Source organism: Anastrepha ludens, chromosome X (genome assembly GCF_028408465.1).
Source record: "Anastrepha ludens isolate Willacy chromosome X, idAnaLude1.1, whole genome shotgun sequence".
In the NCBI taxonomy this organism is placed as follows: Eukaryota; Metazoa; Arthropoda; class Insecta; order Diptera; family Tephritidae; genus Anastrepha; species Anastrepha ludens.
In genome coordinates, this window is record NC_071503.1 from 76,754,296 (window position 1) to 76,781,790 (window position 27,495).

General features: G+C 35.2%; 1 protein-coding gene across 7 annotated transcripts in view; it reads right to left on the reverse strand.

The window, feature by feature from the left end:
- Positions 1-1,665: 1,665 nt before the first annotated feature.
- Positions 1,666-27,495, reverse strand: part of LOC128869629 (calcium/calmodulin-dependent protein kinase type 1-like) — a 361,072-nt gene continuing 335,242 nt past the window's right edge. For 3 of the 7 annotated variants that reach the window (XM_054112197.1, XM_054112199.1, XM_054112198.1), the window contains one exon: positions 25,142-27,463. In XM_054112197.1, the coding sequence (XP_053968172.1) occupies positions 27,289-27,463 (175 nt within the window). In that variant the 3' untranslated portion in view covers positions 25,142-27,288. The other 4 variants (XR_008455349.1, XM_054112200.1, XM_054112203.1 and 1 more) reach the window with 4 other exon arrangements.

A 27,495-nucleotide genomic window follows, 5' to 3' on the forward strand; every position in this document is an offset into this window, starting at 1 on the left:
TGAGGTATGTTTCATTCACCGCCTCCGGGAGGAGTCGCAGAAATCAAAAATTTATCTGACCAAAAAATAATAAATAGGCAGCTGCATGAAAAATTAGAAAGAATTGAGCAATTACAAAATTAAAATATTAAATTATGTAAAAGTCAAGAGCCAGCTCAAGTGCATCCAAAATAATTGAAGAATTTCATACCGACGACGAGGAATTAGCACGTGAAACTGATTGGATTCTTAAGAAAAGGCGCCCAAGTAAGAAGCGCAAAGCAGACACATCACCCGAAATTCTGCCATCTTTACCAATCTCCGAAACTGCACATCAAAACAAAATAAAATCTTTGCATATAAGCACCAAAGGAACGTCGACCACCACCAATAATGATAACAGGTGTGGTCAATTATCAGAAATTGTGTAATGATATTAAAAACCAAGGGAAAATTATTTTTCTATCAAACTTGAAAACAATAACGTTCTTAAACTCAATCTAACTAAAAGCTTGGATTATCGAAAAGTAACATCGTTTTTAACTACGGCAAATATGCCATATTACTCCTTTGAAAATAAACAAACAAGAGAAATTAAAGTTATAGTAAAGAAACTACACCACACATGTGACCCAGTATCTATAATATCAGATCTTAAAGAACAGGGGTCTGAAATAACAAATGCAATAAATAAACTAAAGTGGAAAACCAAAGAGCCATTAAACATGTTTATATTATCCTTTAAATGTGAGGAGGATATTAAAAAAATTTACGAAATTACAAAAATCTTGGGTTCGATTGTCAAAATTAAGCCTCTTAAGCCATATAGAATATACCCCAATGCAAAACTTGGCAATCTTACGGGCACACAAAGAACTATTGTTGCAAGCCACCTCGATGTGTAAAATGTGCAGGCAAACATGCTACTGTTAGTTGCACGAAACCAGATACACAAATGCCCAAGTGCTGTAATTGTGGGGAGGTACATCCGGCAAACTACAGATAGTCCAGTCAAAAGAAGATTTAACTTAGTAATTTTAGGAGTATGCGAGTTTATGGTTTTATTATGTAAAGCCCATCACTGTGCTCTTAAGTTTGAGTTTTCGGGGTCGGGGGTTGTGTCCCGCGGCCGCCATCTTAGAAATAAGGGTGCAACTGGTTTTTTGCGTTAACTCGTGAATTCCGAAAGTTACGAACATTTTGTAAAATACTTTTTTATAGATAATAATATTATCTACAACTTTCATTCAAAACTTTTTATTGTAAAATTAATCATAAAGAATTATAAACAAAATTACGCGAAAAATTAAGGGATGAATTTTTTTCAAGCGTAATATCTTTTTTTTTATTGATTTTATGGAAAATATACATGAGAGCTTTTTATAGGGCATTCTTTTGTGAACATTTTTGTCTATAAGTGTTTTTCGCTATCTTCATTTAATCTTATGATTTTGAGCTGCTAAGCGGAGCAACCAATACTATAAGCTTATACGAATATCATATACATTGCATTTATCTACTTTTCTTAGTGATGTTATTATGTTATTATTGTTATTATTGTATTGTTAATTTTGTACGCAATTATATTTATATTTTATATAAATTATTGAGACTCCTTTCCGCACCACCTAAGAGGTAGAGTCTGCAGCGCGTTTTTTTTTTATGTGGTCTCCCCTGTAGGCCTAATCCACTAATTTTTTATTTATTATTCAAGTTTTTTTTTTTTTTGATGGTCCAGGTTCTGGATCAACCATGCCAATGTCAGTGTCAATGTCAGGTCCTACCTGTATGTCGATGGGTGATAAGTCAAGGTCGTCATGTTCAATGCCCATGCTGTCCGTCAGTAATGTCGGTGCGTCGTCTTCGGTATCGTCTTCATCAATATCGTCGTTATCAATGAATTCAGAAATATCTACTGTATTTTCACACATTTCACCGCTACAATGTTGACAAATTGGTGAACATTTCAGCCCTGCTTTGCGACACCCGCAGGCTTTACCGCATTTCGCCTTGCACCTGCAGAACATTAACTTCAATAATTCTCTCTTTCCAGCAGAGTTTTTACACCTTTGGCTTTAACAGTGAGAGATGTTTTATCATCTTCAATCACTTTTTCACATACAAAACAATTAGACATTTTAACGTAAATCAATAACAACACGTGTTGATACTTCGAGAAACTGTACAAAACTAACGCCAGCGTAACGTATTAATATTTATTTTATTTATTCTAAGAAATAAAAAAATGATTGAGTGCAAAACTGTAACATTTGTCTTTATTTGCATTATTGCTTGCTACTAGTGTGGTTGTTTTAGATTGACACCAAACCGGTTTGAGAGAAAGATAGTACATACATGCCAATAAAGTTATGCAAAAAAAATATTTGATTCGTTAAAAACTGGAAAAAAAAAATGTGTTGAAATAGAAAGTATTACATTTTGTTTCAGTTTTCCTCTTCAGTATATATATGCATATATATATAAATATATATATAGTAGGTAGGTATATATACATATATATGCAACAGGTCTATCTCAAAGGGGGTATGCAGAATGAATAATCTCGTACAAAATAAGAACGAATGATAATCATGTACGCGCTTCGCTAATGTATTGGTTGCTCCGCTTAGCAGCTCAAAATCATAAGATTAAATGAAGATAGCGAAAAAAACTTATAGACAAAAATGTTCACAAAAGAATGCTCTATAAAAAAGCTCTGATGTATATTTTCCATAAAATCAATAAAAAAAAGTTATTACGCTTGAAAAAAATTCATCCCTTAATTTTTCGCGAAATTTTGTTTATAACTTTTTTATGATTAATTTTACAATAAAAAGTTTTGAATGAAAGTTGTAGATAATATTATAATCTACAAAAAAGTAGTTTACAAAATTTTCGTAACTTTCGTAATTCACGAGATAATCGTAAAAACCAGTTGCAGCCTTATTTCTAAGATAGCGGCCGCGGGACACAACCCCCGACCCCGAAAACTCAAATTTAAGTTCACAGTGATGAGTTTTACATAATAAAACCATAAACTCGCATACTCCTAAAATTACTTAGTTGGCTATTTTTTTTGTCTCTTTTGACTGGACTAAGAGGATGCCTAGTAGCAAAGGAACTACAAAAGATAAGAGACGGTAAGACAAAAATAGCTCCAACTAAGCTATCATTTCCTTCAGCTAGCCGTGGAAATGATTTTGTTAAATACACTGAAAATAGACGCAGCTCTGAAGTCCAAACAGCACAAACAAAAACATATGCAGATATTGCAAGAGAAAATATACCCAAATCTCGAAACAATGGAAACAATAGTAATGATATACTTTCCCAAATTTTTTCGCTCTTAAACCAGCAAGAAACTTTTTATAAATCTCTGGGAAAACGTCTGGATCGACTCGAAAAGCTCGCAAATAAAAATTTATAAGAATGGAGAAATCACTTTGAATTATAACATGGAATGCGAACGGACTAACATAACATTTGAATGAATTTCAACTAGTTCTTCAAATAGAAAAAGTAAATGTGTGTCTTATATCAGAAACTCACTTAACAACCCACAAATATGCAAAAATGAAAATTTACAGCACTTATTAAACACATCACCCTTTAAACAACGCCAGAGGAGGAAGTGGAATTCTGGTTAAAAATAGTATACGACATATTGAAAAAGAAAAAGTTTGCTTTGAAGAATTTCAATCCACCAGCATAGCAATAAATGTCGAAACGAACGAAATATGCTTAACTGCGGTATATAGTCCCCCACGACATAATATCAAATCAGAGTAGTATAAACAACTAGAAGAAGTATTATTGCTTACCCAAAAAATCCAAAATGCCGCATGGTAGAGCACACCAACTCAAACAGCAAAACAAGCTGGACTTCGCTATCCAAAGTGGCTACGAACCCGACAACCATCGCTAAAAACTTTGTTAAATAAAATTACTCAACATTCAAGAGAAGAAATGGATAAACTGAAAAATGTATCCTTCAATCATTATATACAGAAACTAACAGCGGAAAAAAGTACTGACTGCTCCCTATGGAAATCTACAAAATACCAGAAAACACCAACTATACAAAACCCTCCAATTAAAAAATCCAATGGCTTGTGGGCTCATCATGCACCATTGCTTACAGATATTCATCAAGCTGAAAATCAGTTCTGTTTGTCTTCGCCTGCAGAGATCGGCGATCTTATCACCGCTGATGATACCAAAATCTGGCAAAAGTCCCCACTAAGTGTCATCATACCGTCCGATCTCCTTGCTACCTATAATGTCCAAACTACTCGAATAACTAATTCTGCAGCGGTTAAAGCCTTTGATTGAATTCGAATTTCGAGCAAAGCACTCAACAATCGAACAAGTGCATAGAATCACAAATGTGATAGAAGAAACAATCGAAAAGAAAAAAGTGTGCTCTTCCATATTTCTCGATGTTGCTCAGGCCTTCGACAAAGTATGGCACTACTCCATAAAATTAAAATCTTGCTTCCAAGGGAGTTTTCGGACCTATTTACTTCGTATCTAAATGACAGATATTTTAGGATCAAGTGCGATAGCTCTTTCTCAAGCCTAAAGCGAATTAGCCAGTATCCTTGGCCCAATATTTTACGTGCTTTTCACATCTGACCTACCGGTTTCTGAGACTAGCACTATAGCTACCTTTGCTGACGATACGTGCATTTCAGCAATTGGAGACGATAAGACACAGTCCACTCGCAAACTTCAGGAAGATGTTAACAAAATCACCGAATAGACTACAAAGTGGCGTATAAAACTTAATGAAGCCAAGTCACTTCATGTGGATTTTACAAACAAAAAAAATCAACATTATCCTGTTTATATTTCTGGCACGAAAATTCCTTACTCCAAAACGCGAAGTACTTAGGGATGATGCTTGATGCCAAACTATGCTGGAAAGAGCACGTTAAAATAAAACACGTGGAATTAAACCTCAAAATGCAAAAATTAAACTGGCTTACTGGAAGAAGGTCTCCTCTTTCCATACAAAACAAACTTTTAATTTATAAACAAGTATTTAAACCTGTGTGGACTTATGGTATACAGCTATGGGGCTGTGCCAAACCAACTTATATCGAAAAAATACAACGATTTCAAAACAAGTTTCTAAAGAACGCAGTATACGCACCATGGTATGTGAGGAGCACTGATTTACATCGTGACCTCAAGATGTCATTAGTATCAGAAGTTGTCAAACATTACGCTGTAGCTCATGCCGAAAGGCTCGAAAAACATACTAACCCGGAGGCTCGGCGACTTGCCAATTTAGATGACCAATGCCGGAGACTTAACGAAAAAAACCAAATGATCTTGTTCCAGAAATTTTGATGACTGACAAATATATGTAAATTTCTGTCAGCTGTCTTCCAGTTATATACGTGTTTCCTGTAAATAATGTCGAATTTTATAAACTAATATTACTTGATAGTTGTGAACAAGGTGTAATAGAATGAAATGCATTTAAATATTTATAACGTTTCAATAAAAAAAAATATATTTTATTCAGTTTAATGAAAAGAAATATCAACGCTATATAAAAGGAAATAGTTCCTGAACTACGAGAAATAGCTCACCGAAAAAAGTTGTTTAAATTTCAGGAAAACTTTAATGAATGTATCTGAAATAAAAAACAAAACAGCTCTATTAGTGTAAAGGAAATTTCAAAAGTCAAGATTGTATATTAGTGTACAAAGATAAGCGTTTGTTTATCCACTGATAAATTTTCACTAAATAGCGAGCTGTTGCGGAAAAGTTGTGAGGCTATCGAGGACATAGGGCAGCCACTTTGCAATTCGGTTATGGAAATTTTCATGAAAAGGATATTGTCCTGCAAGCGTGGTCGTGGTGGTCATTTGCCTGATGTTATTTTCCACTATTAACGGCATACCTTCCTCTTTATAATGAAATAAACATCCGATCATTTATATTTATTAAAAAATAGTATTTTTCTTTGAATATCAAAATAGCACTCCTTATTGGAAAACCCTATATTAACATTAAAGTCTAAAAGTACGTTCACATATGCAGTGATTAGCACTAAATCCACACCCAAGGTTTTGTTGTTGTTATTGTTGTTGTAGCAGTATACTTAACCCTGCCAGTGTGGTGTAGATCACCGGCCGTCTTCGTCTAGCTCATTTAACGGTAGACCCAGGAAACTTGCTGTTTCGACAAGTTGGGTCCAGACGGAGAGGGGTGTTAGATGAGTGGGTTTGATGGTAAATGTCTCCCCATGAATGTCGGTTATAGACTGTGTGTACACTGTCTGGTCCAGTAATTGTCGATCTGTTTTGTCTTTGATCTCGTCAGCGTAATTGAAGAGGTGCCTCCTGCCGTGCCTGGGAGGCGGCTCAGCCTCAACCAGGTGTCCTTCTCTTTCACGTGGCCCCAAAGAAAAAAGTCACAGGGTGTTAAATCACAAGATCTCGGTGGCCAATTGTGATCACCTCTTCCAGAGATAACACGGTCCGGAAACTTTTCCGGTAAAGATCAATGGTTTCGTTGCTTGTGTGGCACGTAGCGCCGTCTAGTTGAAAATAAACGTTGTCCAGATCAATACCCTCCAATTCCGACCATAATAAATCGTTAATAATCTCTCGATAGCCTTTTATATATTTAAATAACACCTGTTATTGGAAAACCCTTTAGATAACAAAAGGAGTAGGGTATTCACCCAGGTTATCTGGTTGATTGGTAATATTTTGTACCGTTTCCAACAACGAAATTCACTGCATAAAATTAATCGATTCTCCCCGAAGCGTTCTTTGTTTACATGCTATTTGGATATTTGCGTATTTGCAGTGATAGAAAGTTCGACGAGCTGTTACCTATTCGAAAATCTAGCTTGCTAAAGTTTTGTTGGCTGGATATTTGAAAGCATAATTTTTCATTTGTAACATATCGCCCAGCCAGAAAACTCGTGGTCTGCGCGCTATCGTGTTGCGAGGTGACGCTACAATGCACGATATTGTAGTGTATTGTATTGTACAATGCACGTTAACGTGGTCAAATGCAAAGTTCGATATCTCAAGGGAACCCTGCAACAAACAAATGCTTGGCGCAGTATTACAAGTAATGGTATAGAGGGTGGTGATGCTTGCACCATTGTTAAAGGTATACTTGAATATGAAACATATAGAGCTATGTTCATGACCTAGAGAATTCTCTTTGCGCGATACGATAAAAGTCGCTACTAAAACCCCTTCCTTCAATATTAAACTTTTGCGGATTCCCATGAATACGGGAAGATGCCGGGAATGAATACGCTGCCAAGAAAACATCACCCTCACTAATATATCACTCCGTATCTACGCGAAACATTGTGATGATGACATGTTCTTCGATTTCGATGTAACTCAAATATGTTGCTCTCTAGTCAAAATAATGAGACACGTATTTTTTGTTCGCCCGAATTTTTTTTTTTCAAGATTTATCAGCAATCTTGTTTTTCGGCTCAAAATCGATTTTTTTAATTATATAAGAAACATTTTTTTAATTGCTCATAACTTAGTCAAAAAATAACCGATTTTAATGATTCTGGGTTCAACATGATCGTTGACGATCGTGCACGATCGACTTCATGTACAAATAAAAGCAAAAAGGTAGTTGAAAATTTTTTATTTTGCAAAAACCAAAAAGTGCGAAATTTTTTCGAAATTCAATATTTCAAAAAGTGTATTTTTTTTTGACTTTTGTTAAGCCATGAGGACACCTCCAACTTCTATTGAGTTGAATGCCCAGTTGCTAAAATCAGTTGTTTTTGAGTAATGAATTTTTGAGTAAAAAACCTGTTTTTTCGGCACAAACGTGAACTGCTCAGTAATTATTGACAAAAATAGTATCCACACTACAAAAAAATGACAGAAATTGGTGCTCTTTCTTAATGACTTTGTTGTTAACATTCAAATATTGTGATATCAACTTCAAAATGAGTTTAGAAAAAGTTGAGTACTCACGATTTTTTTGAACTTCCGTAAGCGACAGGTGTGACAACCTAGTGTCCTCTTCGAGGCTGTTTGTATAGTCTCATTGCCTTACAGACTCGATGACATCAAGCATATCCTTCATGTATTGATTGACATAATAAACTGTGTTTTGATATACTTTTTCGAATGTATTTACGTCGACAATAAATAATCCTCAAAGTCGTTGTAACGACTTTATACTGACAACTTTTCCGCAACAGCTCGCTATTTATTGAAAAATTTTCAGTGAGTAAAGAAACGCTTATCTTTCTACACTATTATACAATCATGAATTTTGAAATTTCCTTTACATTAATAGAGCTGTTTTGTTTATTTCAGATACATTCATTAAAGTTTTCCTGAAATTTAAACAACATTTTTCGGTGAGTTATTTCTCGTAGTTCAGGAACTATTTCATTTTATATAGCGTTGATATTTATTTTCATTAAATTGAATAAACAATGCTGCTAATAAGCAGGTTTGCATGAATTTTAAACACTTACGTATCTGCATTTTTATACGAATTGCCATCGATAAAATACGCAAGAAATGAAGTAAAACAGATGTTTGCAATTGCAGACACGTATTGTACAATTGTGCACCCGTTTTTATGAATAAATATTCAATTTTTAAGGGTTTATTAAGTGGTTTATGAAAAGAAACATCAAATATTAGCGTTTTATTTATTTTCATCAATAATACTAACTTTTATTTGATTCTATCAGATTTTCTACTTTTCGTATTGTTGTTCAATGATTTTTGACATCTTTTAACATTTCAAAAAAAATTAAATCATGCAATAGCCATTGTAGTACATCGGATTTTTCTCAATTGACGAAAACGCTTGTATTTCATATTCACGCTGTAATCGATATTGAGATGTCAGCCAACTCATATTTTCAAAAACAAGAATGCAAAGCTTTTGAAAACAATCATAGAAAACATGTTTACGAGAAAACAAAAAATCAATTCAAGAAAGTGGGGAGTATGGCGCAGGAACTGCAATCATTGTTCCCGAATACACCTGTCGACCCTGAATTTGCAATTATTGCTTCTCTAAGTTGCAGGACAAAATTGAACAAAACAAAGTAGAAAAACTACAACCGCAACCATCCGAAGACTTGTCACCATCTGTGCTAGCGCAGAACAGTGGCTCGTCGCTATTCAGCAGCAACACATCTGTCGTATCGTATGTCCCTCAGGCCGACCCACAAGACGTAGAGTAATTATGAACATTTATTCATAAAAACGGGTGTACAATTGTAAAAAAAAGAGCATAAAGCTTAAATAAACCAAAGAACAATAAATTTACTGCAAATCAGCTGTTTGCGCCAAAAGTTGTCAGTTATACATAAACCAACTGCAGGAACGAAAAAGTTCAATAACTTAACTATCCTGAACACAAACCCTCTGCAATAACACTTCACATTAAGGGTTGCCAGATTCATAAAAAAAAATTTAAAAAACAGCAATAATAAATATATATCAACAAATTGAGGTATGTTTCATTCACCGCCTCCGGGAGGAGTCGCAGAAATCAAAAATTTATCTGACCAAAAAATAATAAATAGGCAGCTGCATGAAAAATTAGAAAGAATTGAGCAATTACAAAATTAAAATATTAAATTATGTAAAAGTCAAGAGCCAGCTCAAGTGCATCCAAAATAATTGAAGAATTTCATACCGACGACGAGGAATTAGCACGTGAAACTGATTGGATTCTTAAGAAAAGGCGCCCAAGTAAGAAGCGCAAAGCAGACACATCACCCGAAATTCTGCCATCTTTACCAATCTCCGAAACTGCACATCAAAACGAAATAAAATCTTTGCATATAAGCGCCAAAGGAACGTCGACCACCACCAATAATGATAACAGGTGTGGTCAATTATCAGAAATTGTGTAATGATATTAAAAACCAAGTGAAAATTATTTTTCTATCAAACTTGAAAACAATAACGTTCTTAAACTCAATCTAACTAAAAGCTTGGATTATCGAAAAGTAACATCGTTTTTAACTACGGCAAATATGCCGTATTACTCCTTTGAAAATAAACAAACAAGAGAAATTAAAGTTATAGTAAAGAAACTACACCACACATGTGACCCAGTATCTATAATATCAGATCTTAAAGAACAGGGGTCTGAAATAACAAATGCAATAAATAAACTAAAGTGGAAAACCAAAGAGCCATTAAACATGTTTATACTATCCTTTAAATGTGAGGAGGATATTAAAAAAATTTACGAAATTACAAAAATCTTGGGTTCGATTGTCAAAATTAAGCCTCTTAAGCCATATAGAATATACCCCAATGCAAAACTTGGCAATCTTACGGGCACACAAAGAACTATTGTTGCAAGCCACCTCGAGTGCTGTAATTGTGGGGAGGAACATCCGGCAAACTACAGAGGATGCCTGGTAGCAAAGGAACTACAAAAGATAAGAGACGGTAAGACAAAAATAGCTCCAACTAAGCTATCATTTCCTTCAGCTAGCCGTGGAAATGATTTTGTTAAATACACTGAAAATAGACGCAGCTCTGAAGTCCAAACAGCACAAACAAAAACATATGCAGATATTGCAAGAGAAAATATACCCAAATCTCGAAACAATGGAAACAATAGTAATGATATACTTTCCCAAATTTATTCGCTCTTAAACCAGCAAGAAACTTTTTATAAATCTCTGGAAAAACGTCTGGATCGACTCGAAAAGCTCGCAAATAAAAATTTATAAGAATGGAGAAATCACTTTGAATTATAACATGGAATGCGAACGGACTAACATAACATTTGAATGAATTTGAACTAGTTCTTCAAATAGAAAAAGTAAATGTGTGTCTTATATCAGAAACTCACTTAACAACCCACAAATATGCAAAAATGAAAATTTACAGCACTTATTATACACATCACCCTTTAAACAACGCCAGAGGAGGAAGTGAAATTCTGGTTAAAAATAGTATACGACATATTGAAAAAGAAAAAGTTTGCTTTGAAGAATTTCAATCCACCAGCATAGCAATAAATGTCGAAACGAACGAAATATGCTTAACTGCGGTATATAGTCCCCCAAGACATAATATCAAATCAGAGCAGTATAAACAACTACTTCAAAAGCATATGGGGAGACTCATAATAGAAGGAGACTTCAATGCAAAACACGTTCATTGGGGCTCGAGACTCACAACAACTAAAGGTCGTGAACTCTATAAAGGTGCAAGAGAAACTGGCTGTGAATTTATCTTTACCGGCAAACCTTCTTATTGGCCAACAGACCAAAATAAAACTCCACATCTAATTGACTTCTTCATTGTAAGAAAAATTTGCAAAAAATCCTTGCTAGTATATGAAGGAACAAACCTTAATTCAGATCATTCACCCGTATATTTAAAACTAAGTGAAGGCATTGAACTTAAACAACGAGCGCCTACTCTGACCAACAAGTTTACTGATTGGGAGTATTTCAAATATACGCTTAATCAAAACGTTGAAAAACAAAATACACTCTCGTTACATAATGAAATTGATGAAGAAGTATTATTGCTTACCCAAAAAATCCAAAATGCCGCATGGTATAGCACACCAACTCAAACAGCAAAACAAGCTGGACTTCGCTATCCAAAGTGGCTACGAACCCGACAACCATCGCTAAAAACTTTGTTAAATAAAATTACTCAATATTTAAGAGAAGAAATGAATAAACTGAAAAATGTATCCTTCAATCATTATATACAGAAACTAACAGGGGAAAAAAGTACTGACTGCTCCCTATGGAAATCTACAAAATACCAGAAAACACCAACTATACAAAACCCTCCAATTAAAAAATCCAATGGCTTGTGGGCTCATCATGCACCATTGCTTACAGATATTCATCAAGCTGAAAATCAGTTCTGTTTGTCTTCGCCTGCAGAGATCGGCGATCTTATCACCGCTGATGATACCAAAATCTGGCAAAAGTCCCCACTAAGTGTCATCATACCGTCCGATCTCCTTGCTACCTATAATGTCCAAACTACTCGAATAACTAATTCTGCAGCGGTTAAAGCCTTTGATTGAATTCGAATTTCGAGCAAAGCACTCAACAATCGAACAAGTGCATAGAATCACAAATGTGATAGAAGAAGCAATCGAAAAGAAAAAAGTGTGCTCTTCCATATTTCTCGATGTTGCTCAGGCCTTCGACAAAGTATGGCACTACTCCATAAAATTAAAATCTTGCTTCCAAGGGAGTTTTCGGACCTATTTACTTCGTATCTAAATGACAGATATTTCAGGATCAAGTGCGATAGCTCTTTCTCAAGCCTAAAGCGAATTAAAGCCGGGGTTCCACAAGGCAGTATCCTTGGCCCTATACTTTACGTGCTTTTCACATCTGACCTACCGGTCTCTGAGACTAGCACTATGTTGTTGTTGTAGCAGCATAAACATTCCCCCTACCTACATACGGGGAATGCTGCTGGAGTGACAGTCCTTGGCCGGATATAAATCCGGGTCGTTTCGGTAACGTAGAACCGACTGTCGTGGAAACTAGCACTATAGCTACCTTTGCTGACGATACGTGCATTTCAACAATTGGAGACGATAAGACACAGTCCACTCTCAAACTTCAGGAAGATGTTAACAAAATCACCGAATAGACTACAAAGTGGCGTATAAAACTTAATGAAGCAAGTCACTTCATGTGGATTTTACAAACAAAAAAATTCAACATTATCCTGTTTATATTTCTGGCACGAAAATTCCTTACTCCAAAACGCGAAGTACTTAGGGATGATGCTTGATGCCAAACTATGCTGGAAAGAGCACGTTAAAATAAAACACGTGGAATTAAACCTCAAAATGCAAAAATTAAACTGGCTTACTGGAAGAAGGTCTCCTCTTTCCATACAAAACAAACTTTTAATTTATAAACAAGTATTTAAACCTGTGTGGACTTATGGTATACAGCTATGGGGCTGTGCCAAACCAACTCATATTGAAAAAATACAACGATTTCAAAAAAAGTTTCTAAAGAACGCAGTAAACGCACAATGGTATGTGAGGAACACTGATTTACATTGTGACCTCAAGATGTCATTAGTATCAGAAGTTGTCAAACATTACGCTGTAGCTCATGCCGAAAGGCTCGAAAAACATACTAACCCGGAGGCTCGGCGACTTGCCAATTTAGATGACCAATGCCGGAGACTTAACGAAAAAAACCAAATGATCTTGTTCCAGAAATTTTGATGACTGACAAATATATGTAAATTTCTGTCAGCTGTCTTCCAGTTATATACGTATTTCCTGTAAATAATGTCGAATTTTATAAACTAATATAACTTGATAGTTGTGAACTAGGTGTAATAGAATGAAATGCATTTAAATATTTATAACGTTTCAATAAAAAAAAAAATTGTTTATTCAGTTTAATGAAAAGAAATATCAACGCTATATAAAAGGAAATAGTTCCTGAACTACGAGAAATAGCTCACCGAAAAAAGTTGTTTAAATTTCAGGAAAACTTTAATGAATGTATCTGAAATAAACAAAACAGCTCTATTAAGGGGTAACACCACTCTACACGCGTAAAATAAACACGATTTTAAAAGAATTTTTTTGTGTAGAAAGAAAGGGAAAACAATCACTCTGATTTGGGAAGTTATTACTTATATACTAAAATACAAAACTACAAAGTTTGATCGAAAAATTTTACAAAATGGCGGCATTGGAGACATTTTTGTAATGTGGTTTCTCTTGAAGGAGCTCCGCGGCACGCATCACAGAGGGTGCAAATTTTAATCTGGAACAAGGAAATTTTTTTTTCTTAATCTAGATAAGAATAGCTAGAGAAACACGTAGGGGATTTAAAAAATATTTATTTTTGTGGAATTAGCAAGCATTTGAAGGAAAAAACTCTATTTTGGTCTAAAAAAACGGCTTTTAAATAATTATAACAATCGTTTAAATAAATCTATCGAAAATACCCTACGCTCTTCTCTCAAGAAGGTTATTATAGACGTAGTGAAAAACCTGATTAAAAATATTTAAAATTGTTTGAGTTATGCTGTGTGCCAATTTCAGAAAACGTGTTTTGAGAAAAATGCGTTTAAAGTTTGGAAATTTGGAGAAATTGTTAGGTAGCAGTCACTAACGCTTGCTTAAAGGCTTAAAATATTTATGAAATAAACTTCGGTAACATATAAAACTTTTTGTTCTGTATTTTAAAAGGTTCAAAGAATTTTTTAAGCTTATAAAAAAAAAATCAATTTTTTGAAATTTCTACAGTGGTGTTACCCCTTAATGTAAAGGAAATTTCAAAAGTCAAGATTGTATAATAGTGTACAAAGATAAGCGTTTGTTTATTCACTGAAAAATTTTCACTAAATAGCGAGCTGTTGCGGAAAAGTTGTGAGGCTATCGAGGATACAGGGCAGCCACTTTGCAATTCAGTTATGGAAATTTTCATGAAAAGGATATTGTCCTGCAAGCGTGGTCGTGGTGGTCATTTGCCTGATGTTATTTTCCACTATTAACGGCATACCTTCCTCTTTATAATGAAATAAACATCCGATCATTTATATTTATTAAAAAATAGTATTTTTCTTTGAATATCAAAATAACACTCCTTATTGGAAAACCCTATATTAACATTAAAGTCTAAAAGTACGTTCACATATGCAGTGATTAGCACTAAATCCACACCCATTCACATATGGCAGATAAGCTGCAAAATTGGCAACCAGCTGTTAAGACTACTTTGAAAGGTTTTGTTGTTGTTATTGTTGTTGTAGCAGTATACTTAACCCTGCCAGTGTGGTGTAGATCACCGGCCGTCTTCGTCTAGCTCATTTAACGGTAGACCCAGGAAACTTGCTGTTTCGACAAGTTGGGTCCAGATGGAGAGGGGTGTTAGATGAGTGGGTTTGATGGTAAGTGTCCCCCATGAATGTCGGTTATAGACTGTGTGTACACTGTCTGGTCCAGTAATTGTCGATCTGTTTTGTCTTTGATCTCGTCAGCGTAATTGATGAGGTGCCTCCTGCCGTGCCTGAGAGGCGGCTCAGCCTCAACCAGGTGTCCTTCTCTTTCACGTGGCCCCAAAGAAAAAAGTCACAGGGTGTTAAATCACAAGATCTCGGTGGCCAATTGTGATCATCTCTTCCAGAGATAACACGGTCCGGAAACTTTTCCGGTAAAGATCAATGGTTTCGTTGCTTGTGTGGCACGTAGCGCCGTCTAGTTGAAAATAAACGTTGTCCAGATCAATACCCTCCAATTCCGACCATAATAAATCGTTAATAATCTCTCGATAGCCTTTTATATATTTAAATAACACCTGTTATTGGAAAATCCTTTAGATAACAAAAGGAGTAGGGTATTCACCCAGGTTATCTGGTTGATTGGTAATATTTTGTACCGTTTCCAACAACGAAATTCACTGCATAAAATTAATCGATTCTCCCCGAAGCGTTCTTTGTTTACATGCTATTTGGATATTTGCGTATTTGCAGTGATAGAAAGTTCGACGAGCTGTTACCTATTCGAAAATCTAGCTTGCTAAAGTTTTGTTGGCTGGATATTTGAAAGCATAATTTTTCATTTGTAACATATCGCTCAGCCAGAAAACTCGTGGTCTGCGCGCTATCGTGTTGCGAGGTGACGCTACAATGCACGATATTGTAGTGTATTGTATTGTACAATGCACGTTAACGTGGTCAAATGCAAAGTTCGATATCTCAAGGGAACCCTGCAACAAACAAATGCTTGGCGCAGTATTACAAGTAATGGTATAGAGGGTGGTGATGCTTGCACCATTGTTAAAGGTATACTTGAATATGAAACATATAGAGCTATGTTCATGACCTAGAGAATTCTCTTTGCGCGATACGATAAAAGTCGCTACTAAAACCCCTTCCTTCAATATTAAACTTTTGCGGATTCCCATGAATACGGGAAGATGCCGGGAATGAATACGCTGCCAAGAAAACATCACCCTCACTAATATATCACTCCGTATCTACGCGAAACATTGTGATGATGACATGTTCTTCGATTTCGATGTAACTCAAATATGTTGCTCTCTAGTCAAAATAATGAGACACGTATTTTTTGTTCGCCCGAAAATTTTTTTTTCAAGATTTATCAGCAATCTTGTTTTTCGGCTCAAAATCGATTTTTTTAATTATATAAGAAACATTTTTTTAATTGCTCATAACTTAGTCAAAAAATAACCGATTTTAATGATTCTGGGTTCAACATGATCGTTGACGATCGTGCACGATCGACTTCATGTACAAATAAAAGCAAAAAGGTAGTTGAAAATTTTTTATTTTGCAAAAACCAAAAAGTGCGAAATTTTTTCGAAATTCAATATTTCAAAAAGTGTATTTTTTTTTGACTTTTGTTAAGCCATGAGGACACCTCCAACTTCTATTGAGTTGAATGCCCAGTTGCTAAAATCAGTTGTTTTTGAGTAATGAATTTTTGAGTAAAAAACCTGTTTTTTCGGCACAAACGTGAACTGCTCAGTAATTATTGACAAAAATAGTATCCACACTACAAAAAAATGACAGAAATTGGTGCTCTTTCTTAATGATTTTGTTGTTAACATTCAAATATTGTGATATCAACTTCAAAATGAGTTTAGAAAAAGTTGAGTACTCACGATTTTTTTGAACTTCCGTAAGCGACAGGTGTGACAACCTAGTGTCCTCTTCGAGTCTGTTTGTATAGTCTCATTGCCTTACAGACTCGATGACATCAAGCATATCCTTCATGTATTGATTGACATAGTAAACTGTGTTTTGATATACTTTTTCGAATGTATTTACGTCGACAATAAATAATCCTCAAAGTCGTTGTAACGACTTTATACTGACAACTTTTCCGCAACAGCTCGCTATTTATTGAAAAATTTTCAGTGAGTAAAGAAACGCTTATCTTTCTACACTATTATACAATCATGAATTTTGAAATTTCCTTTACATTAATAGAGCTGTTTTGTTTATTTCAGATACATTCATTCAAGTTTTCCTGAAATTTAAACAACATTTTTCGGTGAGTTATTTCTCGTAGTTCAGGAACTATTTCATTTTATATAGCGTTGATATTTATTTTCATTAAATTGAATAAACAATGCTGCTAATAAGCAGGTTTGCATGAATTTTAAACACTTACGTATCTGCATTTTTATACGAATTGCCATCGATAAAATACGCAAGAAATGAAGTAAAACAGATGTTTGCAATTGCAGACACGTATTGTACAATTGTGCACCCGTTTTTATGAATAAATATTCAATTTTTAAGGGTTTATTAAGTGGTTTATGAAAAGAAACATCAAATATTAGCGTTTTATTTATTTTCATCAATAATACTAACTTTTATTTGATTCTATCAGATTTTCTACTTTTCGTATTGTTGTTCAATGATTTTTGACATCTTTTAACATTTCAAAAAAAATTTAATCATGCAATAGCCATTGTAGTACATCGGATTTTTCTCAATTGACGAAAACGCTTGTATTTCATATTCACGCTGTAATCGATATTGAGATGTCAGCCAACTCATATTTTCAAAAACAAGAATGCAAAGCTTTTGAAAACAATCATAGAAAACATGTTTACGAGAAAACAAAAAATCAATTCAAGAAAGTGGGGAGTATGGCGCAGGAACTGCAATCATTGTTCCCGAATACACCTGTCGACCCTGAATTTGCAATTATTGCTTCTCTAAGTTGCAGGACAAAATTGAACAAGATAAAGTAGAAAAACTACAACCGCAACCATCCGAAGACTTGTCACCATCTGTGCTAACGCAGAACAGTGGCTCGTCGCTATTCAGCAGCAACACATCTGTCGTATCGTATGTCCCTCAGGCCGGCCCACAAGACGTAGAGAAATTATGAACATTTATTCATAAAAACGGGTGTACAATTGTAAAAAAAAGAGCATAAAGCTTAAATAAACCAAAGAACAATAAATTTACTGCAAATCAGCTGTTTGCGCCAAAAGTTGTCAGTTATACATAAACCAACTGCAGGAACGAAAAAGTTCAATAACTTAACTATCCTGAACACACCCTTAATGTGAAGTGTTATTGCAGAGGGAACACTTCACATTAAGGGTTGCCAGATTCATAAAAAAAAATTAAAAAAACAGCAATAATAAATATATATCAACAAATTGAGGTATGTTTCATTCACCGCCTCCGGGAGGAGTCGCAGAAATCAAAAATTTATCTGACCAAAAAATAATAAATAGGCAGCTGCATGAAAAATTAGAAAGAATTGAGCAATTACAAAATTAAAATATTAAATTATGTAAAAGTCAAGAGCCAGCTCAAGTGCATCCAAAATAATTGAAGAATTTCATACCGACGACGAGGAATTAGCACGTGAAACTGATTGGATTCTTAAGAAAAGGCGCCCAAGTAAGAAGCGCAAAGCAGACACATCACCCGAAATTCTGCCATCTTTACCAATCTCCGAAACTGCACATCAAAACGAAATAAAATCTTTGCATATAAGCACCAAAGGAACGTCGACCACCACCAATAATGATAACAGGTGTGGTCAATTATCAGAAATTGTGTAATGATATTAAAAACCAAGTGAAAATTATTTTTCTATCAAACTTGAAAACAATAACGTTCTTAAACTCAATCTAACTAAAAGCTTGGATTATCGAAAAGTAACATCGTTTTTAACTACGGCAAATATGCCGTATCACTCCTTTGAAAATAAACAAACAAGAGAAATTAAAGTTATAGTAAAGAAACTACACCACACATGTGACCCAGTATCTATAATATCAGATCTTAAAGAACAGGGGTCTGAAATAACAAATGCAATAAATAAACTAAAGTGGAAAACCAAAGAGCCATTAAACATGTTTATACTATCCTTTAAATGTGAGGAGGATATTAAAAAAATTTACGAAATTACAAAAATCTTGGGTTCGATTGTCAAAATTAAGCCTCTTAAGCCATATAGAATATACCCCAATGCAAAACTTGGCAATCTTACGGGCACACAAAGAACTATTGTTGCAAGCCACCTCGAGTGCTGTAATTGTGGGGAGGAACATCCGGCAAACTACAGAGGATGCCTGGTAGCAAAGGAACTACAAAAGATAAGAGACGGTAAGACAAAAATAGCTCCAACTAAGCTATCATTTCCTTCAGCTAGCCGTGGAAATGATTTTGTTAAATACACTGAAAATAGACGCAGCTCTGAAGTCCAAACAGCACAAACAAAAACATATGCAGATATTGCAAGAGAAAATATACCCAAATCTCGAAACAATGGAAACAATAGTAATGATATACTTTCCCAAATTTATTCGCTCTTAAACCAGCAAGAAACTTTTTATAAATCTCTGGAAAAACGTCTGGATCGACTCGAAAAGCTCGCAAATAAAAATTTATAAGAATGGAGAAATCACTTTGAATTATAACATGGAATGCGAACGGACTAACATAACATTTGAATGAATTTGAACTAGTTCTTCAAATAGAAAAAGTAAATGTGTGTCTTATATCAGAAACTCACTTAACAACCCACAAATATGCAAAAATGAAAATTTACAGCACTTATTATACACATCACCCTTTAAACAACGCCAGAGGAGGAAGTGAAATTCTGGTTAAAAATAGTATACGACATATTGAAAAAGAAAAAGTTTGCTTTGAAGAATTTCAATCCACCAGCATAGCAATAAATGTCGAAACGAACGAAATATGCTTAACTGCGGTATATAGTCCCCCAAGACATAATATCAAATCAGAGCAGTATAAACAACTACTTCAAAAGCATATGGGGAGACTCATAATAGAAGGAGACTTCAATGCAAAACACGTTCATTGGGGCTCGAGACTCACAACAACTAAAGGTCGTGAACTCTATAAAGGTGCAAGAGAAACTGGCTGTGAATTTATCTTTACCGGCAAACCTTCTTATTGGCCAACAGACCAAAATAAAACTCCACATCTAATTGACTTCTTCATTGTAAGAAAAATTTGCAAAAAATCCTTGCTAGTATATGAAGGAACAGACCTTAATTCAGATCACTCACCCGTATATTTAAAACTAAGTGAAGGCATTGAACTTAAACAACGAGCGCCTACTCTGACCAACAAGTTTACTGATTGGAAGTATTTCAAATATACGCTTAATCAAAACGTTGAAAAACAAAATACACTCTCGTTACATAATGAAATTGATGAAGAAGTATTATTGCTTACCCAAAAAATCCAAAATGCCGCATGGTATAGCACACCAACTCAAACAGCAAAACAAGCTGGACTTCGCTATCCAAAGTGGCTACGAACCCGACAACCATCGCTAAAAACTTTGTTAAATAAAATTACTCAACATTCAAGAGAAGAAATGGATAAACTGAAAAATGTATCCTTCAATCATTATATACAGAAACTAACAGCGGAAAAAAGTACTGACTGCTCCCTATGGAAATCTACAAAATACCAGAAAACACCAACTATACAAAACCCTCCAATTAAAAAATCCAATGGCTTGTGGGCTCATCATGCACCATTGCTTACAGATATTCATCAAGCTGAAAATCAGTTCTGTTTGTCTTCGCCTGCAGAGATCGGCGATCTTATCACCGCTGATGATACCAAAATCTGGCAAAAGTCCCCACTAAGTGTCATCATACCGTCCGATCTCCTTGCTACCTATAATGTCCAAACTACTCGAATAACTAATTCTGCAGCGGTTAAAGCCTTTGATTGAATTCGAATTTCGAGCAAAGCACTCAACAATCGAACAAGTGCATAGAATCACAAATGTGATAGAAGAAGCAATCGAAAAGAAAAAAGTGTGCTCTTCCATATTTCTCGATGTTGCTCAGGCCTTCGACAAAGTATGGCACTACTCCATAAAATTAAAATCTTGCTTCCAAGGGAGTTTTCGGACCTATTTACTTCGTATCTAAATGACAGATATTTCAGGATCAAGTGCGATAGCTCTTTCTCAAGCCTAAAGCGAATTAAAGCCGGGGTTCCACAAGGCAGTATCCTTGGCCCTATACTTTACGTGCTTTTCACATCTGACCTACCGGTCTCTGAGACTAGCACTATGTTGTTGTTGTAGCAGCATAAACATTCCCCCTACCTACATACGGGGAATGCTGCTGGAGTGACAGTCCTTGGCCGGATATAAATCCGGGTCGTTTCGGTAACGTAGAACCGACTGTCGTGGAAACTAGCACTATAGCTACCTTTGCCGACGATACGTGCATTTCAACAATTGGAGACGATAAGACACAGTCCACTCTCAAACTTCAGGAAGATGTTAACAAAATCACCGAATAGACTACAAAGTGGCGTATAAAACTTAATGAAGCAAGTCACTTCATGTGGATTTTACAAACAAAAAAATTCAACATTATCCTGTTTATATTTCTGGCACGAAAATTCCTTACTCCAAAACGCGAAGTACTTAGGGATGACGCTTGATGCCAAACTATGCTGGAAAGAGCACGTTAAAATAAAACACGTGGAATTAAACCTCAAAATGCAAAAATTAAACTGGCTTACTGGAAGAAGGTCTCCTCTTTCCATACAAAACAAACTTTTAATTTATAAACAAGTATTTAAACCTGTGTGGACTTATGGTACACAGCTATGGGGCTGTGCCAAACCAACTCATATTGAAAAAATACAACGATTTCAAAACAAGTTTCTAAAGAACGCAGTAAACGCACAATGGTATGTGAGGAACACTGATTTACATCGTGACCTCAAGATGTCATTAGTATCAGAAGTTGTCAAACATTACGCTGTAGCTCATGCCGAAAGGCTCGAAAAACATACTAACCCGGAGGCTCGGCGACTTGCCAATTTAGATGACCAATGCCGGAGACTTAACGAAAAAAACCAAATGATCTTGTTCCAGAAATTTTGATGACTGACAAATATATGTAAATTTCTGTCAGCTGTCTTCCAGTTATATACGTATTTCCTGTAAATAATGTCGAATTTTATAAACTAATATAACTTGATAGTTGTGAACTAGGTGTAATAGAATGAAATGCATTTAAATATTTATAACGTTTCAATAAAAAAAAAAATTTTTTATTCAGTTTAATGAAAAGAAATATCAACGCTATATAAAAGGAAATAGTTCCTGAACTACGAGAAATAGCTCACCGAAAAAAGTTGTTTAAATTTCAGGAAAACTTTAATGAATGTATCTGAAATAAACAAAACAGCTCTATTAAGGGGTAACACCACTCTACACGCGTAAAATAAACACGATTTTAAAAGAATTTTTTTGTGTAGAAAGAAAGGGAAAACAATCACTCTGATTTGGGAAGTTATTACTTATATACTAAAATACAAAACTACAAAGTTTGATCGAAAAATTTTACAAAATGGCGGCATTGGAGACATTTTTGTAATGTGGTTTCTCTTGAAGGAGCTCCGCGGCACGCATCACAGAGGGTGCAAATTTTAATCTGGAACAAGGAAATTTTTTTTTCTTAATCTAGATAAGAATAGCTAGAGAAACACGTAGGGGATTTAAAAAATATTTATTTTTGTGGAATTAGCAAGCATTTGAAGGAAAAAACTCTATTTTGGTCTAAAAAAACGGCTTTTAAATAATTATAACAATCGTTTAAATAAATCTATCGAAAATACCCTACGCTCTTCTCTCAAGAAGGTTATTATAGACGTAGTGAAAAACCTGATTAAAAATATTTAAAATTGTTTGAGTTATGCTGTGTGCCAATTTCAGAAAACGTGTTTTGAGAAAAATGCGTTTAAAGTTTGGAAATTTGGAGAAATTGTTAGGTAGCAGTCACTAACGCTTGCTTAAAGGCTTAAAATATTTATGAAATAAACTTCGGTAACGTATAAAACTTTTTGTTCTGTATTTTAAAAGGTTCAAAGAATTTTTTAAGCTTATAAAAAAAAAATCAATTTTTTGAAATTTCTACAGTGGTGTTACCCCTTAATGTAAAGGAAATTTCAAAAGTCAAGATTGTATAATAGTGTACAAAGATAAGCGTTTGTTTATTCACTGAAAAATTTTCACTAAATAGCGAGCTGTTGCGGAAAAGTTGTGAGGCTATCGAGGATACAGGGCAGCCACTTTGCAATTCAGTTATGGAAATTTTCATGAAAAGGATATTGTCCTGCAAGCGTGGTCGTGGTGGTCATTTGCCTGATGTTATTTTCCACTATTAACGGCATACCTTCCTCTTTATAATGAAATAAACATCCGATCATTTATATTTATTAAAAAATAGTATTTTTCTTTGAATATCAAAATAACACTCCTTATTGGAAAACCCTATATTAACATTAAAGTCTAAAAGTACGTTCACATATGCAGTGATTAGCACTAAATCCACACCCATTCACATATGGCAGATAAGCTGCAAAATTGGCAACCAGCTGTTAAGACTACTTTGAAAGGTTTTGTTGTTGTTATTGTTGTTGTAGCAGTATACTTAACCCTGCCAGTGTGGTGTAGATCACCGGCCGTCTTCGTCTAGCTCATTTAACGGTAGACCCAGGAAACTTGCTGTTTCGACAAGTTGGGTCCAGATGGAGAGGGGTGTTAGATGAGTGGGTTTGATGGTAAGTGTCCCCCATGAATGTCGGTTATAGACTGTGTGTACACTGTCTGGTCCAGTAATTGTCGATCTGTTTTGTCTTTGATCTCGTCAGCGTAATTGATGAGGTGCCTCCTGCCGTGCCTGAGAGGCGGCTCAGCCTCAACCAGGTGTCCTTCTCTTTCACGTGGCCCCAAAGAAAAAAGTCACAGGGTGTTAAATCACAAGATCTCGGTGGCCAATTGTGATCATCTCTTCCAGAGATAACACGGTCCGGAAACTTTTCCGGTAAAGATCAATGGTTTCGTTGCTTGTGTGGCACGTAGCGCCGTCTAGTTGAAAATAAACGTTGTCCAGATCAATACCCTCCAATTCCGACCATAATAAATCGTTAATAATCTCTCGATAGCCTTTTATATATTTAAATAACACCTGTTATTGGAAAATCCTTTAGATAACAAAAGGAGTAGGGTATTCACCCAGGTTATCTGGTTAATTGGTAATATTTTGTACCGTTTCCAACAACGAAATTCACTGCATAAAATTAATCGATTTTCCCCGAAGCGTTCTTTGTTTACATGCTATTTTTCTATCAAACTTGAAAACAATAACGTTCTTAAACTCAATCTAACTAAAAGCTTGGATTATCGAAAAGTAACATCGTTTTTAACTACGGCAAATATGCCGTATCACTCCTTTGAAAATAAACAAACAAGAGAAATTAAAGTTATAGTAAAGAAACTACACCACACATGTGACCCAGTATCTAAAATATCAGATCTTAAAGAACAGGGGTCTGAAATAACAAATGCAATAAATAAACTAAAGTGGAAAACCAAAGAGGCATTAAACATGTTTATACTATCCTTTAAATGTGAGGAGGATATTAAAAAAATTTACGAAATTACAAAAATCTTGGGTTCGATTGTCAAAATTAAGCCTCTTAAGCCATATAGAATATACCCCAATGCAAAACTTGGCAATCTTACGGGCACACAAAGAACTATTGTTGCAAGCCACCTCGAGTGCTGTAATTGTGGGGAGGAACATCCGGCAAACTGTAGCAAAGGAACTACAAAAGATAAGAGACGGTAAGACAAAAATAGCTCCAACTAATTCAGCTAGCCGTGGAAATGATTTTGTTAAATACACTGAAAATAGACGCAGCTCTGAAGTCCAAACAGCACAAACAAAAACATATGCAGATATTGCAAGAGAAAATATACCCAAATCTCGAAACAATGGAAACAATAGTAATGATATACTTTCCCAAATTTATTCGCTCTTAAACCAGCAAGAAACTTTTTATAAATCTCTGGAAAAACGTCTGGATCGACTCGAAAAGCTCGCAAATAAAAATTTATAAGAATGGAGAAATCACTTTGAATTATAACATGGAATGCGAACGGACTAACATAACATTTGAATGAATTTGAACTAGTTCTTCAAATAGAAAAAGTAAATGTGTGTCTTATATCAGAAACTCACTTAACAACCCACAAATATGCAAAAATGAAAATTTACAGCACTTATTAAACACATCACCCTTTAAACAACGCCAGAGGAGGAAGTGGAATTCTGGTTAAAAGTAGTATACGACATATTGAAAAAGAAAAAGTTTGCTTTGAAGAATTTCAATCCACCAGCATAGCAATAAATGTCGAAACGAACGAAATATGCTTAACTGCGGTATATAGTCCCCCAAGACATAATATCAAATCAGAGCAGTATAAACAACTACTTCAAAAGCATATGGGGAGACTCATAATAGAAGGAGACTTCAATGCAAAACACGTTCATTGGGGCTCGAGACTCACAACAACTAAAGGTCGTGAACTCTATAAAGGTGCAAGAGAAACTGGCTGTGAATTTATCTTTACCGGCAAACCTTCTTATTGGCCAACAGACCAAAATAAAACTCCACATCTAATTGACTTCTTCATTGTAAGAAAAATTTGCAAAAAATCCTTGCTAGTATATGAAGGAACAGACCTTAATTCAGATCACTCACCCGTATATTTAAAACTAAGTGAAGGCATTGAACTTAAACAACGAGCGCCTACTCTGACCAACAAGTTTACTGATTGGGAGTATTTCAAATATACGCTTAATCAAAACGTTGAAAAACAAAATACACTCTCGTTACATAATGAAATTGATGAAGAAGTATTATTGCTTACCCAAAAAATCCAAAATGCCGCATGGTATAGCACACCAACTCAAACAGCAAAACAAGCTGGACTTCGCTATCCAAAGTGGCTACGAACCCGACAACCATCGCTAAAAACTTTGTTAAATAAAATTACTCAATATTTAAGAGAAGAAATGAATAAACTGAAAAATGTATCCTTCAATCATTATATACAGAAACTAACAGCGGAAAAAAGTACTGACTGCTCCCTATGGAAATCTACAAAATACCAGAAAACACCAACTATACAAAACCCTCCAATTAAAAAATCCAATGGCTTGTGGGCTCATCATGCACCATTGCTTACAGATATTCATCAAGCTGAAAATCAGTTCTGTTTGTCTTCGCCTGCAGAGATCGGCGATCTTATCACCGCTGATGATACCAAAATCTGGCAAAAGTCCCCACTAAGTGTCATCATACCGTCCGATCTCCTTGCTACCTATAATGTCCAAACTACTCGAATAACTAATTCTGCAGCGGTTAAAGCCTTTGATTGAATTCGAATTTCGAGCAAAGCACTCAACAATCGAACAAGTGCATAGAATCACAAATGTGATAGAAGAAGCAATCGAAAAGAAAAAAGTGTGCTCTTCCATATTTCTCGATGTTGCTCAGGCCTTCGACAAAGTATGGCACTACTCCATAAAATTAAAATCTTGCTTCCAAGGGAGTTTTCGGACCTATTTACTTCGTATCTAAATGACAGATATTTCAGGATCAAGTGCGATAGCTCTTTCTCAAGCCTAAAGCGAATTAAAGCCGGGGTTCCACAAGGCAGTATCCTTGGCCCTATACTTTACGTGCTTTTCACATCTGACCTACCGGTCTCTGAGACTAGCACTATGTTGTTGTTGTAGCAGCATAAACATTCCCCCTACCTACATACGGGGAATGCTGCTGGAGTGACAGTCCTTGGCCGGATATAAATCCGGGTCGTTTCGGTAACGTAGAACCGACTGTCGTGGAAACTAGCACTATAGCTACCTTTGCTGACGATACGTGCATTTCAACAATTGGAGACGATAAGACACAGTCCACTCTCAAACTTCAGGAAGATGTTAACAAAATCACCGAATAGACTACAAAGTGGCGTATAAAACTTAATGAAGCAAGTCACTTCATGTGGATTTTACAAACAAAAAAATTCAACATTATCCTGTTTATATTTCTGGCACGAAAATTCCTTACTCCAAAACGCGAAGTACTTAGGGATGACGCTTGATGCCAAACTATGCTGGAAAGAGCACGTTAAAATAAAACACGTGGAATTAAACCTCAAAATGCAAAAATTAAACTGGCTTACTGGAAGAAGGTCTCCTCTTTCCATACAAAACAAACTTTTAATTTATAAACAAGTATTTAAACCTGTGTGGACTTATGGTACACAGCTATGGGGCTGTGCCAAACCAACTCATATTGAAAAAATACAACGATTTCAAAACAAGTTTCTAAAGAACGCAGTAAACGCACAATGGTATGTGAGGAACACTGATTTACATCGTGACCTCAAGATGTCATTAGTATCAGAAGTTGTCAAACATTACGCTGTAGCTCATGCCGAAAGGCTCGAAAAACATACTAACCCGGAGGCTCGGCGACTTGCCAATTTAGATGACCAATGCCGGAGACTTAACGAAAAAAACCAAATGATCTTGTTCCAGAAATTTTGATGACTGACAAATATATGTAAATTTCTGTCAGCTGTCTTCCAGTTATATACGTATTTCCTGTAAATAATGTCGAATTTTATAAACTAATA